Source organism: Athene cunicularia (assembly GCF_003259725.1).
Source record: "Athene cunicularia isolate RWA chromosome 2 unlocalized genomic scaffold, athCun1 chr2_part1, whole genome shotgun sequence".
Classification (NCBI taxonomy): Eukaryota; Metazoa; Chordata; class Aves; order Strigiformes; family Strigidae; genus Athene; species Athene cunicularia.
The window spans coordinates 115907799-115920778 of NW_020799095.1; the positions used below are offsets into that span (position 1 = coordinate 115907799).

General features: G+C 41.3%; 1 protein-coding gene across 3 annotated transcripts in view; it reads right to left on the reverse strand.

Moving 5' to 3' along the window:
* Positions 1 to 5981: 5981 nt before the first annotated feature.
* The window catches only part of LOC113477067 (25-hydroxycholesterol 7-alpha-hydroxylase), a 106969-nt gene continuing 99970 nt past the window's right edge, over positions 5982 to 12980 (reverse strand). For all 3 annotated transcript variants that reach the window (XM_026843165.1, XM_026843163.1, XM_026843164.1), the window contains 2 exons: positions 11124 to 11302; positions 5982 to 7117 (listed from right to left, as the gene is read on the reverse strand). In XM_026843165.1, coding sequence (XP_026698966.1) covers positions 6821 to 7117; positions 11124 to 11302 — 476 coding nt within the window. In that variant the 3' untranslated portion in view covers positions 5982 to 6820. The remainder of the gene's footprint in view (positions 7118 to 11123; positions 11303 to 12980) is intronic.

Genomic DNA, 12980 nt, shown 5'->3' on the forward strand with positions numbered 1-12980 from the left:
CCCCCCCCCGCCCCCCGCAACGCTCCGGAGGGGGATTTGCTCTTGTTTGGCTGGTTCTCCAGCCTCGGGAAGGGTTAAATCCTTCCTCAAGCCCCTAGTTGCCCTTGTCCTCTCAACCTGATTCAGAGACGTGTAATAAAATATGAAGCAAATTTATGGTCTGTTTCAAGCACTTTACTGCTGTATTTTTAAATTCATATATGCACATACAAGAACTATGATCTGTGAATAATTTGAAATGCTATAGGAAAATGATGCATTTTAGATCAAACATAACCGTTTTCTTACATAATTGTCTCGGATTAAAATAAAAAGAAAGATACATTTCGAACAGAGACAAAGCTGAAAACCTAATGACAGCCATAAACTGCTAGACAGCCATAAATTAACGTCTTCATCAAACACTGAAGGGATCAGTGCTTATCTAAATCAACAATTATTTCTTCCGAGAAGTTGCAGAACAGATTGCCCCTCTAATACTATTTTAAAATCCTCCTAATTGGGGATTAGGGGCAAACAATCGCCTTTCCGGAGTAAACCTCCTCTCCACCAGCCGAAGCCCTCCAAACTTACCTGACACCCGGACCGCTTCCCTGGGAACCTCCTCGGGGGTCCCTGTCCCCTTTTCCCACCCCAGCATCCCTGGAAGCACGGGTTGCTTTTAGGAAGGGGCGCAGGACTATCTCCTCACCCCCCGCACCCCTCCCCATCCCTTTCCGCCTGATTTTTCGAGGGGGTCGGGGGAACCGGGAGCGCAGCGACCGCAAACCGGCGCCGGGAGCCCTGCGGGCGGGCAGGTATGCCGGTCTCCCCCCACGCCCCCCCACCCGCCGCCGTGGGCCGGGGCACACCGGGAAGGCATCCCAGAGCCGAGACACCCCCAACGCCCGCGCTTCCAACCCCTCATCAATCCCGAGCTCAACTAATGCCCGTCCACTTTTTAGGTTCAAAGCTTTCGTGACGCGGCACTTCTCTCAGCTGTAGCTACCTGCCACGCCGGTCTTGCGAGAGCCTGCGGTAAAGATCGCATTTCTAGAAGGCAACTGAAAAATACGTTGAGAAGATAGCCGATTCACTGGCTCACAAGATGGAAATTAGACAGGGAAAGACTTGCTGCCTGTAGGAGGTTAGCGACTAAACTATTTGGAAGAAAGAGGTAGTTGGAAATATGAGCGATAGGAAAGAAGTCACTGTCAAAAGTCATCACAGGGTGTTTGCATACCGCTTTTTACTCTTCCTGTAGTCAGAACCTAGACTTTTATTCAACTTTCTGTACACAGAGCTGCTGTTTGGGGAAAAAAAAAACAAAACAAACAAACCAACACGTCAGTGTCAAAATCGGTTTAACAAAATCTTGCAAGTTAGAATCCTGCAGGGCTCCTAGCAGGAAAAGCTGAAGCTTAGGCTTCTTCTGATTATTTATTTTGGTGTAAATAGTTTTGAAGACAAGCACAGTTCTGCTATTATAAATGATGTATTTACACTACCTCAGTTCCTGAGGTAAGCCTGATGCCTAGGCACAGTACTGGTTTAATAGAGGATAAAGATCCCACTACAGTTTAATTCTTTGCCTTCAAAAGAAAATGGAACATTTTCTAAATTTTATATGCTTCTATATATGAAGCAACCATTACTTCATACTTATTGCTATTTATAAACATAGACAATAACTCAAGGATCATTCATAAGTGTAGTTTTAGGGGATGTTTTTGTAATGGGATAATTTTTCTGATACATTGTGGTATCAGGACCTAACTAGCCAGGGTACGTAGGCTGGTTTAGGTAGGAGACAGGAAAATACTTCACTTTCTGTGGTCTGACAGTTAAAATAGCTCTATTCATAAGAATTAAGCATATGTCATGCATAAACTGATGTCTCGAATCATTTTAAAATACAGCGCACTATAAGTAACATCAAAAAAGCAAGTAGTGTCAACCCAAGTATTAGATAAAATACAGTGTTATGAACTCTTATTAACCACCCCCCTCCCCAAGCTATCTTTCAGACCATCATAGAAAGCTCTCAGAAATGTACCCTTCAAGAAATCTCAAACAATGTCACTTCTTAATTATAAACTTCAGTAACTTCTAATATAATCTGAAGTAGAAGCAATTGTGCAGTTGCTAACACACATTTATCAAATCCAGAAAAATGCTGCAGGTCTATCTTCTCTAGGATGTATCTTCAACAACCCTCACAAACACACCTGACAAGCATTTCTGCCTGAAGAAATGAAGAAACACTGATATCTTCAGGGTACAACCTTCCTATGAATTACTTTCTCGTAGGACTCAGTAGCTACAGTGATACCTAGAAAAGCCGAGTTATGCTTTCCTGGTGCAGTGCTGTACATTGTAACAATTTTCATTCATTTTCCCCTTTTAAAATGAATGATCTGAGAGGGTAGAACGTTTCACACTAGGTAGTACAGCTTGTACTACGCAGAGGTTTGCAAAAGGAAAAGCCTAGGAGATGTATTGGAGAATCACTAGTGAACTGCAGATCTTTATACTAATTTAGAATAATGTCCTAAGAATGACACTAGTACCACTTCCTTTTTTTTTTTTTTTTTTTTTTTTTTTTATGGGGGGTAAACCAGACTTGATAATTTTTTTTAATTCAAAGGAGTTGCTCCATGCCAATGCTGAATTAAAGGCTTTTCTTCCTTACAGAAATATCTCTCAAGATGAAGTAACAGAAAAATGAGGTATGCTGAAGAAATTTTAAAAATGAAAGCAATAGTTGTGAATCTGTGAGAAAAGTGTAAATGTAAGCTGGAAGAAAATACCACAGACAGTAATTCAATATTAAAATAGATATATTCATTTTTATTGTATCCTTGAAATACAAAATTCACTTAAGATGTTAGATTACTAAAATAATGAAGTTTCAATTTTCTTGCTCAGAAATTCACAATACACCTTATTTGATCCTAGAGCCTTAATAATGGGTATTAACTACTGTTCATCTATATACAAAGTGTCATTTTGCACAATTAAGAGCAATTCACAATCTTTTGAATGTCAGAAAGTTCAATAATGATGAAATAAAAGATCATTTATAATTCTACAGGAGAAATTCACAGACCAGTAATTATTCATAAAAATAATGAAAATAGTGACATGCAACTGGCTTAAAAGCATAAACTAAAGAGCAACTCTTACACGGTTTTATATTAGCACATTAGGACATACTGGCAGAGATGTAGAAGTCTAATTTGCAAACTGATACACATAGACTAGCATGGTCTTTTAAGTAATAGTTTTAAAAATTCACAATAGTTTATAGCAGTACTGAGTGCCAGCATGAAAATGGAGAACATACAATCTGTAAATTAAAATAATAATAATAATAAAATCACATTTTAGCATTCACATTAGTTCATGATGAATTTACTTTTCTTCTTGGGTGCTATAAAGGGCCATACTGACTTAATAGACCTATTTTATATGAGAAAAAATGAGATTATTATTTTTTTTAATAGCAGAAGATATTATCAATATAGCCACAGGCAGTGACAACTCACAGTCGGAGGCTGGTTACTGACCAGCCGAGTCACATCTCAAACTGATCAGTGAGTGCACCATTTCACTAGAGGAACAGCAGAGAAATTCAAGGGGCACCTGCACCCTCCTCCTGGCTGACCCTACGCCAGCCGGTTAGTGGATGAGACAAGCAGGCATTGCTGGGCTTGCAGGGCGGACCCTGCTGCTGAAGTGGAGAGAAGGGACAGGAAGCACAAGGTCTCACAGCCTCCCACCACTCACCCCTGCAGCACCACCTGCACCCGAACGCTTGCAAACAGCACTGCTGTTTCTGCCGAGACGATCTTGCCATCTTAGTGCCCCAGTGACAGACACTCGGAGCTGGTCACTCCCGGGTTCTGCGGCAGAGGAGGTCATCAAAAACCATACTGCGTCCTACGTTATGAAACATGTTTTCCTCGGCGCAGCACGCTGCAGCCTGCTTGTCTCCAGCTGGGACCTCCAGGGATGGTGCACCCTCACCCTTCTATGGTTTATTGATCAGGAATACTAACACCATAGGCCTTTCACTCTCTGCTCCACGGAGACCAAGCCACCCCTGGTCAGACCAGCTGCCAACTCGCAGTAAGTCGTCTCCTCAGCTGCTAAGTACATGGACCAGAAGGGCTTAACATTTCCTCTGTTCTGCTCTAGTTCTCATGACTTTACATGGCAGTGAGGCTTACCTCCTCTGAAGCTGGGCTATGCTAAGGTAGCGATGCATTGCCTACCAGCAAAACTAATCTACCAGGAGCGTGGGTTACCAGGGACATAGTGCCAGGACAAGCTGAACAGGCCCTGCTTTACCTTTGATTATTTTGGTCCCTGAGCAAAAAGAGCAATTAACTCTTATCCCATCAAAACACGGACCCCTTGGGTGGTGTGAAGAGGGCTCTCCAACCCCAATACAAGGACTCCAAGTGTCTTCATGGAGGTTACCTGAAACTCCTGGGAAAGACTCTGACCCTTTCTTTCTTTTTTAGATGGTAGCATTCCCTACAGATTTAATTTTCTATTTTGGAGACAACCTAGTTCTTCTTTTAATCTCAAAATAGATACACACAAACTGATCAGCAATCAATCTGAAATTATTAATGAGTTGCAGCTACTTTCAGCACAGTCCTATTATGTCCTACCAAATTATGCAGCAGCCTGTGACAGTCTAATGCAAAATCCTAAAATTAGAATACAATTATAAAAAAAGTCTTCTGTTTAAAACAAATACCTACTGTTATTTTTCAGGTTTGTTTCAAAGTTGGAAGCCAAAGAAAGATTTATCATAACTGTGGCATGAGACATTTTACAGCTTACATTTAAGCAATAATGGAATACAGTCAACAGTGTAATGATATCAACATTTCCTCTCTCAATAAACCAGGCTCTAATGTCCAAACTGGATTGTGAGCTATGGCTGAGTACAGAATAGCTCCTACAGAGTAACCACAGCAGTAAGTAACTTGAGTGCAAGAATCTCTCCATAAAAACAAATTTTATTCTGTGGCACAAAGCAATAATCAGCTTTTGCTGTTGATTAAATGTTGAAGCAAAGTTAAAGCATTTAATCAACTGCAAAGCCCATATAATGTAAGCATACTCCAACACTGTACACATTATTGATATTATATATGAAGAGAAAATGTTTATCCAATATATCTCACAAAACCACAATTTTCTTCTCAGAGGATTTGGAATATGGCTGTGCCAATCTCTGAAAGCCTTTCTACTGATGCTGATGCATATTTAGGGTATGTGCTTTACATGAATACTAAACAGGCTTCTACACAAATAACAGTAAATAATTCTAATCCTTAGTATGCATGTAGCAGTTTCCATCCATAGGCCATCAAGTGCTTTAGAGATGAGTAAACTTTCTGATTTTATAAAACTTATGCTGGCACATTCCAAAGAGAGATACTTTCTGGGAACACAAGGCAAGGCCTGCAGACATGGCTACTCTCCCATCGCAATTACCATCTTGGCAAATTGAGACTGGACAGCCACGACAATCCTCATCAGTCTCTAAAGTGATGGCTGGGTAGAGAGATAAGGTCTAAAAATCTCAGATCCCGTGCACTAAGAAATTCATTTTTGAAACAAGAACTGGTCACCCAGTGAAGCAGGTTGGGCAGCCAGTATATACATAACTACTGTGGCTGCCCAGGGTTTTCACTCGCTCCAACTTTGACCCCAGAGAAGATCCTATTTTCCAATTTGTAGATGAACAAGTCTGTTTCCAAACACAGGTCACACTACTCTGCCGATGCATAACTTAGGCATAGTAAAACACTGTTAAAAATACCACTTGCCCTCAAAGCCCTACTATTTTTTTGCCTTTTTTGAGAAATAAACAAACAGAAATGGTCAAAATAAGCACAGGGATGTGTTACTAGAAAAACAGTGAGACAAGCAGAAGGTAATTTTTGAGATGACAGAATCGTTTCAAAAGGGCTTATATATTTTTCCCTGAAGAATATTTTTTTTTTTTTGGCTCAAAAGCCAAAATAGGTAATTTAGGCTTGATCCAGAGCCTGTTAAAATCAACAGAACCTCCCTTCTGACTTTAGATGACTGCAGGAAAAAAATCAGGTTTAAATTTCTTTGCATTGCACCAGAGAGAAAAAAAAAGGAAGAAAAGCAAAGCATTCACCCTCAGTACATAAAACTGAAGTCAGAAATGTGTTGCCAGTAAGACATTCAGGCAAATCATCCTCCACCACCCCACACAGCTTCCATCACATCTCCCAAATAAGGGCTGACACTCAAGACCATGAAGGGAACAGAGTAAAAAAAAAGTTAAAATAATAATAACTAAAAATTATTTCATCCTCTATAATTATGTTCCCCCTCTCTCACTATTGCGCTTCTATGAGCAGATGCAGAGATGCCTGCTGACGGTGGGTGTATGGGACCTCCCAATCTAACAAGGGGGAATCACTGTGACATAGGGCTGCTGAGCCCGTTTCCCATAAAAATGGCCTGGATTCAATGTGATGTCACCCTCCCTGCAAATCCTACTCAACTCATGGCCAAGAGTATGCGGGTCTGTCTTGAAGGGATGTTGGGCTATTTACTTGGCCAAACTGTTGTCATCTCACCTCACAAGTCATAGCTCAGGCAGGACAAACCGAGGTTGCATGTCCCCACATCTGATATTTACCTCCAGCCCAAGGGCTTTTCTCCTTAGAAACAAATGGAAAGGAGGTAAAAGCAGAGAGGAAAATGTTTCAAAAAATACAAAGCTGACTGATGAAACAGAGAAAACATGGAGATTAGTAGAAGGCATGTAGGCAGCCGCTCACTTTCTTAAGGACCTTAGCTTGTAACGAAAGGCAATATCAACGTCTGGCAGGAGTATACCAAGGCCCATACGACTGTTATCAAGTCTGACAGCTTTGTTTTCCACTAGTTCTACATCAAAATGAGCCAATAGTAAGAAAAGAAACATCTTCATCTCATTCATCGCGAGGAACCTCCCTGGACACATGCTGATCCCAGAGCCAAAGGGCATTAGGAAATACTTCAGTTTTCTTCCTGCCTTGTAGAATGTGGTTTTCTTCCTGCCATTCTCTATGTATCGATCGAACTTATACTCCTGAAATGAAAGAGGAGAGGGAGAGCGTGATATCTAACATGGCAGTTACATGAGTTGCTTTGTTTGCACAATGGTAATGCTTCTGAAACCCAGAAAATAAGATAAAGAGGAAGACAAGGAGCTGACAGCTTCTCCTTTTAGTTGGTTCCCTCAAGTTTCATTAACTCACATTATCTTCCCTACAAAGAACACTCCTTAAATCCACTTACTTAGCTTAGCCCTTTTACATCCAGCTCCTTCAACTTCCACGTCTCATCCATTGAGTGCCTGGCCTATATTGATTGTAATTAGATTTTGACCGCTTTGTAGCAGGGACAATGAACCTTAGTGGAAGGACAATTTTCTTGTAAAGCATCATACTCGCTCAGTGTGGTACATACATCATGAATAAGGATAATCTGCCAAATTCTGCAAATGCCTATGAATAAATTAATGCATTGCACCGATCTTACTCTTGCAAGCTAGAGCAAAATCCATCCTTCTTTTGCACCCAGTGGTGCAGATTATTCGAAAACCAGACCCGATGCTTTGCAGTCAATTTCCCCTTCAGTTGGAGATGGTTGCTGCTTAATTTGCCACATCTGACCTTCAAATGTTTTTGCTCCAGAAGCTGTGTGCAAAGCAGGACAACCACCAGTGACTGACTGTTATAAAGAGGGCACTTTCAAGTAAGGCTTGAGGTTGCACTTGTAACCTGTTCCATAAACTGAACATCTTTCTGACTGTTTTCCAGTAGCAGGATCCCTGTTTAGAGATAATTCATGTTTTTGAATGAAGGAGATCTGGCATCCTCACTCAGTCAACGGCAAATTAACCACTTACAAAATCCTCCTGCATGCTTTGAATAAAAATGACAGACACTTCTTGCTTATGGTCACTCATTAGCATTTGTCCTGCTTTGCATACATCTGCTATAGCAGCAGCCATTTGGAGCTGGCTGGGAACAAGTCAGTCAGACAGAAACCAACCTCAACTGATTTAAAAAAAAACACACCACAATAAAAAATACACTGATACTGATCTACCCATTAGATTAAAGGCTCTGAAAACCATGCACTGCAGGTCTCACTGTCAAGAAAAAACAGTGGCAAGGAAGGTGGTTTATGAGAAAGGGAACAAGTACAAAGTGCACTGGAGGGTATGTAACTTTGGGTGTTGAAGAACTGGAGCTTGTTTCTCTAAATGGCAGAGGCCTGGATTTTCCATAAAGATAAAGGTGATTATATGTGTGTTTCCACTTACAAGTAATTCTTTTCTGCCTCTTTGAACACCCCAGCCAAAAGGAAGCATGCCATTTTTTTTTTTCCTGGTAAGTCACTGCTTCATTTGAAGAACAGTAACAAATGAAAGCCCAGAATACCCCTTCTTCCTTAAAAAAGATTCACTTCCTGAAATGTAAATCCTGCTGGTCTAAAAAAGCACTGCTAAATATGAACTGCAATAGCTTAAAAATCCAACCCAACCCAACCCAGAGCTCTTCACTTTGTTGGAACGTTTCCACAAGGTGCACTCCTGGCATCTGGAGCAATTAAGAACTGTGGTATTCAACACATAGACATACTGGGTCAAACCTTATGCTTTCTTTGTCATCTTAAGAGCCATCAGAGAGTTGTAATTGCTTTTAACAAAAAATAAATTGGTGTCCAAGGAATTGGGAAAGCAGTAAACAAGTGCGAGACAGGAATGGAGCCAACGACAGTGACATGAAACTCAGGCTTGTGCTGCTGAAGTCCCTCGAGTTGGATGGCGTTTCCTTAAAAGCTAGTTCACTGGCTAAATAAAGACTAAATTTTGACAATAAAGGAACTTTCAGCCATGCACAAGGTCTCCTTGGAAAAGACAGGGTGGCTGATGGCAAGGAAAAGGTGAAGACACTGAGCAAGAACAGGCAATGAAGTTCTGTGTGGATGGCCTGATAAGAGTATTATGAAAATGGAGCAATATCCTGTGATTGATATGAGTCTCTCTCTGTCACATCTCACACTTAGCTTTGTTTGGGAAGCCACCATGTAGGGTTTCCTGCAGGGTTTCCTGATATTTCTCACTATGGGATTTGCAGAGTTCATTTACTGACCTCTACAACTAGCAAGAGTTAGGATTTAGGGGTTCACTTACCCACTTTATAGAAAATGGACTCATTTATTTAGGCTTTGATGAGTGGAGAAAGAGGTCAACAATATATGCTCACACTTACACAATATGGTGCCAAAGCAGAAGATAGCTTGAACTTAAATTTATGTATCCAGGAGAAAAGCATTGCTACAAAATTATCTCGTCAAGCTGCCTGTTTTCCCAGGAAAGTTTTCCCTAAATACATGACAAGCTCAAGACTGCACCTTTCAAAAAATTCATTCTCCATCTCTATCTGATCCTCAGTAGTTATTGTTGAAAGCACACTGCATATTTTAAGAACTAAACAGAACAGTGATTTCCCCACTTTTCGAGAGGGCCCATGTGCTGAAATCAATGTACTGCAATGTGTGGATTGCTCATTCACTATCAAAAAGATAAAATATATGAACTAAAGCTGTACTGTGAAAGCTGAGCAGAGCTGATACTAAGCAGATATATTCAAGCAATGGAAATATGGTAATATATTCCGGCAATTATTGGATAAGGGAGGGGATCAGTTTTCACACTGATGGTTTTGGTCTAGGACCTAAACAAACAGATGGACTTTTGACAAATCAATAATGTTCTCCAAAATAAAGTGTTAAGAATAAAATGAGAAAAAGCTTATTTGCTAGTTGTTACTTTTTAAGGATAGAAATATTAATCAGCTATTTGCCAATATAGGGATTATTTTTTAAAACCCTGATTTTCTCAGCGGGCTTTGTCTTCATTTTTATGTAGGGACAGCCAGCAGAGCCCTCCTGAATGTCATTTCCATTTTCATGGCTCCAGTGCTCATCCTGGTGACTATACCTTGCTCCTGCTAACTCTGACATGCTCCACACCTCCTCTCACAGAGGCTAGTGAAGTTCCTGCTCAGCGAGAGCTGTCCCGCACCAACAAGGCGCTTGAATCTCATCTTTCCTCTGCAACCTCATATACTTAAATTCTTGAAAGGGAGAGAGTCTCAGGGAGCAATGACTCTAACATGGGTTTTCTGTAAACATGTAAAAAAATCCAGTTCCATTCTTCTTTGGCTCAAATACCAAGGATGGAAATCAGCATGGCGAGGAGACAGCCATTTGCTTCGGAAAATGGGGATGAGGAATGCATCATGTGTGATCTCTTGCCTCTCAGGCAGAGGAGGCACTTCACAGCCTCAGAGTGCACCCTCACTCTTCCTCCATGGAACCCTGGGCTGGGGACAGCAACCCGGGGGAGTAACCTCGCTGAGATGAGGACTATTCAATTTGCATGCAGGTGGTGAACTTCTGAAGCTGTATTAAGGCTGGGGCAGGGTGGATTAATTTCCAGTCTTTGATATTCATTAACTCAAGCGTCAGAGAAAAATACAAGGAGATGACACAATTACTCTCTGAGCTTCGCTGCAGAGCAACAGCTTTACAGTCTCAAGTTCGCAACACTCTACTAATTGATCAAGAAGGGGTGAATCCCTACAAAGGGAGGTGAAAAAACATAAGGCTCAAGTAAGACACTGCTATTATAGGGCTTCAGAGAGTCAATGATGCTTTGGGGGCACTTAGCTAAATGGCCCACATTATTTGCTATTTAAACCACCTTCTATTATTCAGCCCTCCTTGGGTATCAAATGATCCACTGCCAAACAAAACCCACATTTAGCCTAAAGTTTATAGTAGTCAATGTGCAATTGTCAATTCCTTTGAAAGCAGTTGCAGTCAGTCTCATCACCATATTTCTCTCTTCAGGCCATGAATCCTTTGACCTATAGGGCCCTAGAAAATACATCTGAAAGTGGGAAGATTTGTTCCACAAGAAGGAACAGCAGTAAAAAAAACCCAACCCACAGATCACAAAAGGCTTGGCTGCTGTGATGTGCCTGGAGTAGGAAGAGTAGCACCAGCTAGATGTTTACCTTAGGATCTTCATAAACCTCAGGGTCCATGTGCAAAATCTGTGGGTAAAGGGCTATCCAGTCTCCTTTCCTCAAACCGACTTCTTGATTCCCTTCAAGCTTGAGAATAAAATCCTCCTGGCTGATGCGAATGTTCATGGAGGATGAGCACATCCGTAAACTCTCGTTTAAGGCGCTCTCTGCGATTAAACAAAAGTGGAGGGGGGAAAGCATCAGAAATATGGGAGATGACTGGAAGTTATACATGGCTACAGCTGCTGAATCTCGACAGGTTTAGTAGGGTAGGCTTAAGGAAAAAAACAGGAAAAAATCCAGAAACCAAACCAAACATAAAGCAGAGACCAGGAGGAGGCAATAAACAACCCCGCAGGGCAGGGGGAGAGCTGCGGTGCTGAACCTTCCGATGTGATTCTCACTGATGGTGCTGAGAAATCCTGTCGGCTGTAGGCAGCACCGAGTTTTGGGTGGAAAGACATTATTCAGGCATCATGTTGAAAACAACACCATCAAAAGACACGAATGCTTTATGCATTTACATATATTTTGGAGGTTGCAAGCAAATACCAGTGGAAGCATCCATGGAGCTGTTTAGCTTGCCTTTTGAAAGCTACTGGATGTAATGGCAGGACTATACATTAGAAAAATAATTTTGCTTTTTAATTCTGTAGTCACTCTGAGGATTTAAAAATTTATTTATTTTCTTTTCAGTGTGCTATGCTGCCAAATGATAGTGTCTGATACGGTCAGAGTGAATGAAGGCAATTCATTATTTGCCTGGTAATTTTAAGAGAGAAAGACACTTTTAATTGGACAAGAGAAAACAAAACATAGTTCAGGCTTAGGGAAAGCAAGATTTCTGTCTCCACCATCACATACTGGAAGGCTCCAGAAGCTGAATGTCCTTGCTTTCCCAGTGGCCTTCACCTTTTGCTCCTAGCACGACAGATTTTATGGCTAATTTCCGGCAATTTATCCTGGCAGTTTGAGGAGGAATTCCTTTGGGAATAATATGCATAATTTGCATAAATCATTCTGATAGCATGTATATCAGCATGTACCTCCTGTCTAGGGCTGCATCTCTTGCTTTGTAATCAAAACTGACTATTTTTCCACCAGTGTGTATGGGCGCTGTTATATGTGACTTGATTCCTTCTAATCATCAGTGTGAAAAATGGCCTAAAATAGGGTTTCATTTGCACATAATAATCCATTTGTGTCTGCATTTATGTTCTGTGATATCAAATAAGCCTTCTCTAAGTGTTCACCAAGGCACTGTAACTGCTGCACCCAAAAGGTTAGGTTTATTAGAGACAGTAGCTACCCAGTGTAGATGCCTCTGAAAAAAAATAATAACAAACGTTCTTTCAGTGAAAATTAAATCTGGTGTGGCATGCATAGCAAATAAAGTGGCCCTGGATGCTTTCTTGCAGGAGGTTTTTCCTTAAGCATGCATTTGTCTAAAGAAATGAGGCTGCGGTCAGCTTTGTGTGGCCAGCGCCGTGATTCAATGTGACGTACAGTGAGTCTGTGCATATTCTTTTGGACTGCCTTCGTTACTATAATCAGGCAGAGTCAAATCGGCTTGTTGGTGACGAAGCCAGAAAAGAACCCTGGTTCCAGAAGATGGCCTCTACTGCGGATAGCCACAAGGCACCTGACACGATAGATTTCAACTGGCAGTGCTCTGGCAACAAAACTTTACGTGGTACAAAGGAAGAGTCCAGCCTCCACACCCAGACTGTCTTCAACCTGCAGAAAATGAAGCTGGTAACTCCACACTGGTCCACCATTTGGAAATGGTGGTAACACACATAGCGACAGCAGAAATCAAATGAGGAAGAGGCAAGGGGGGGGGGG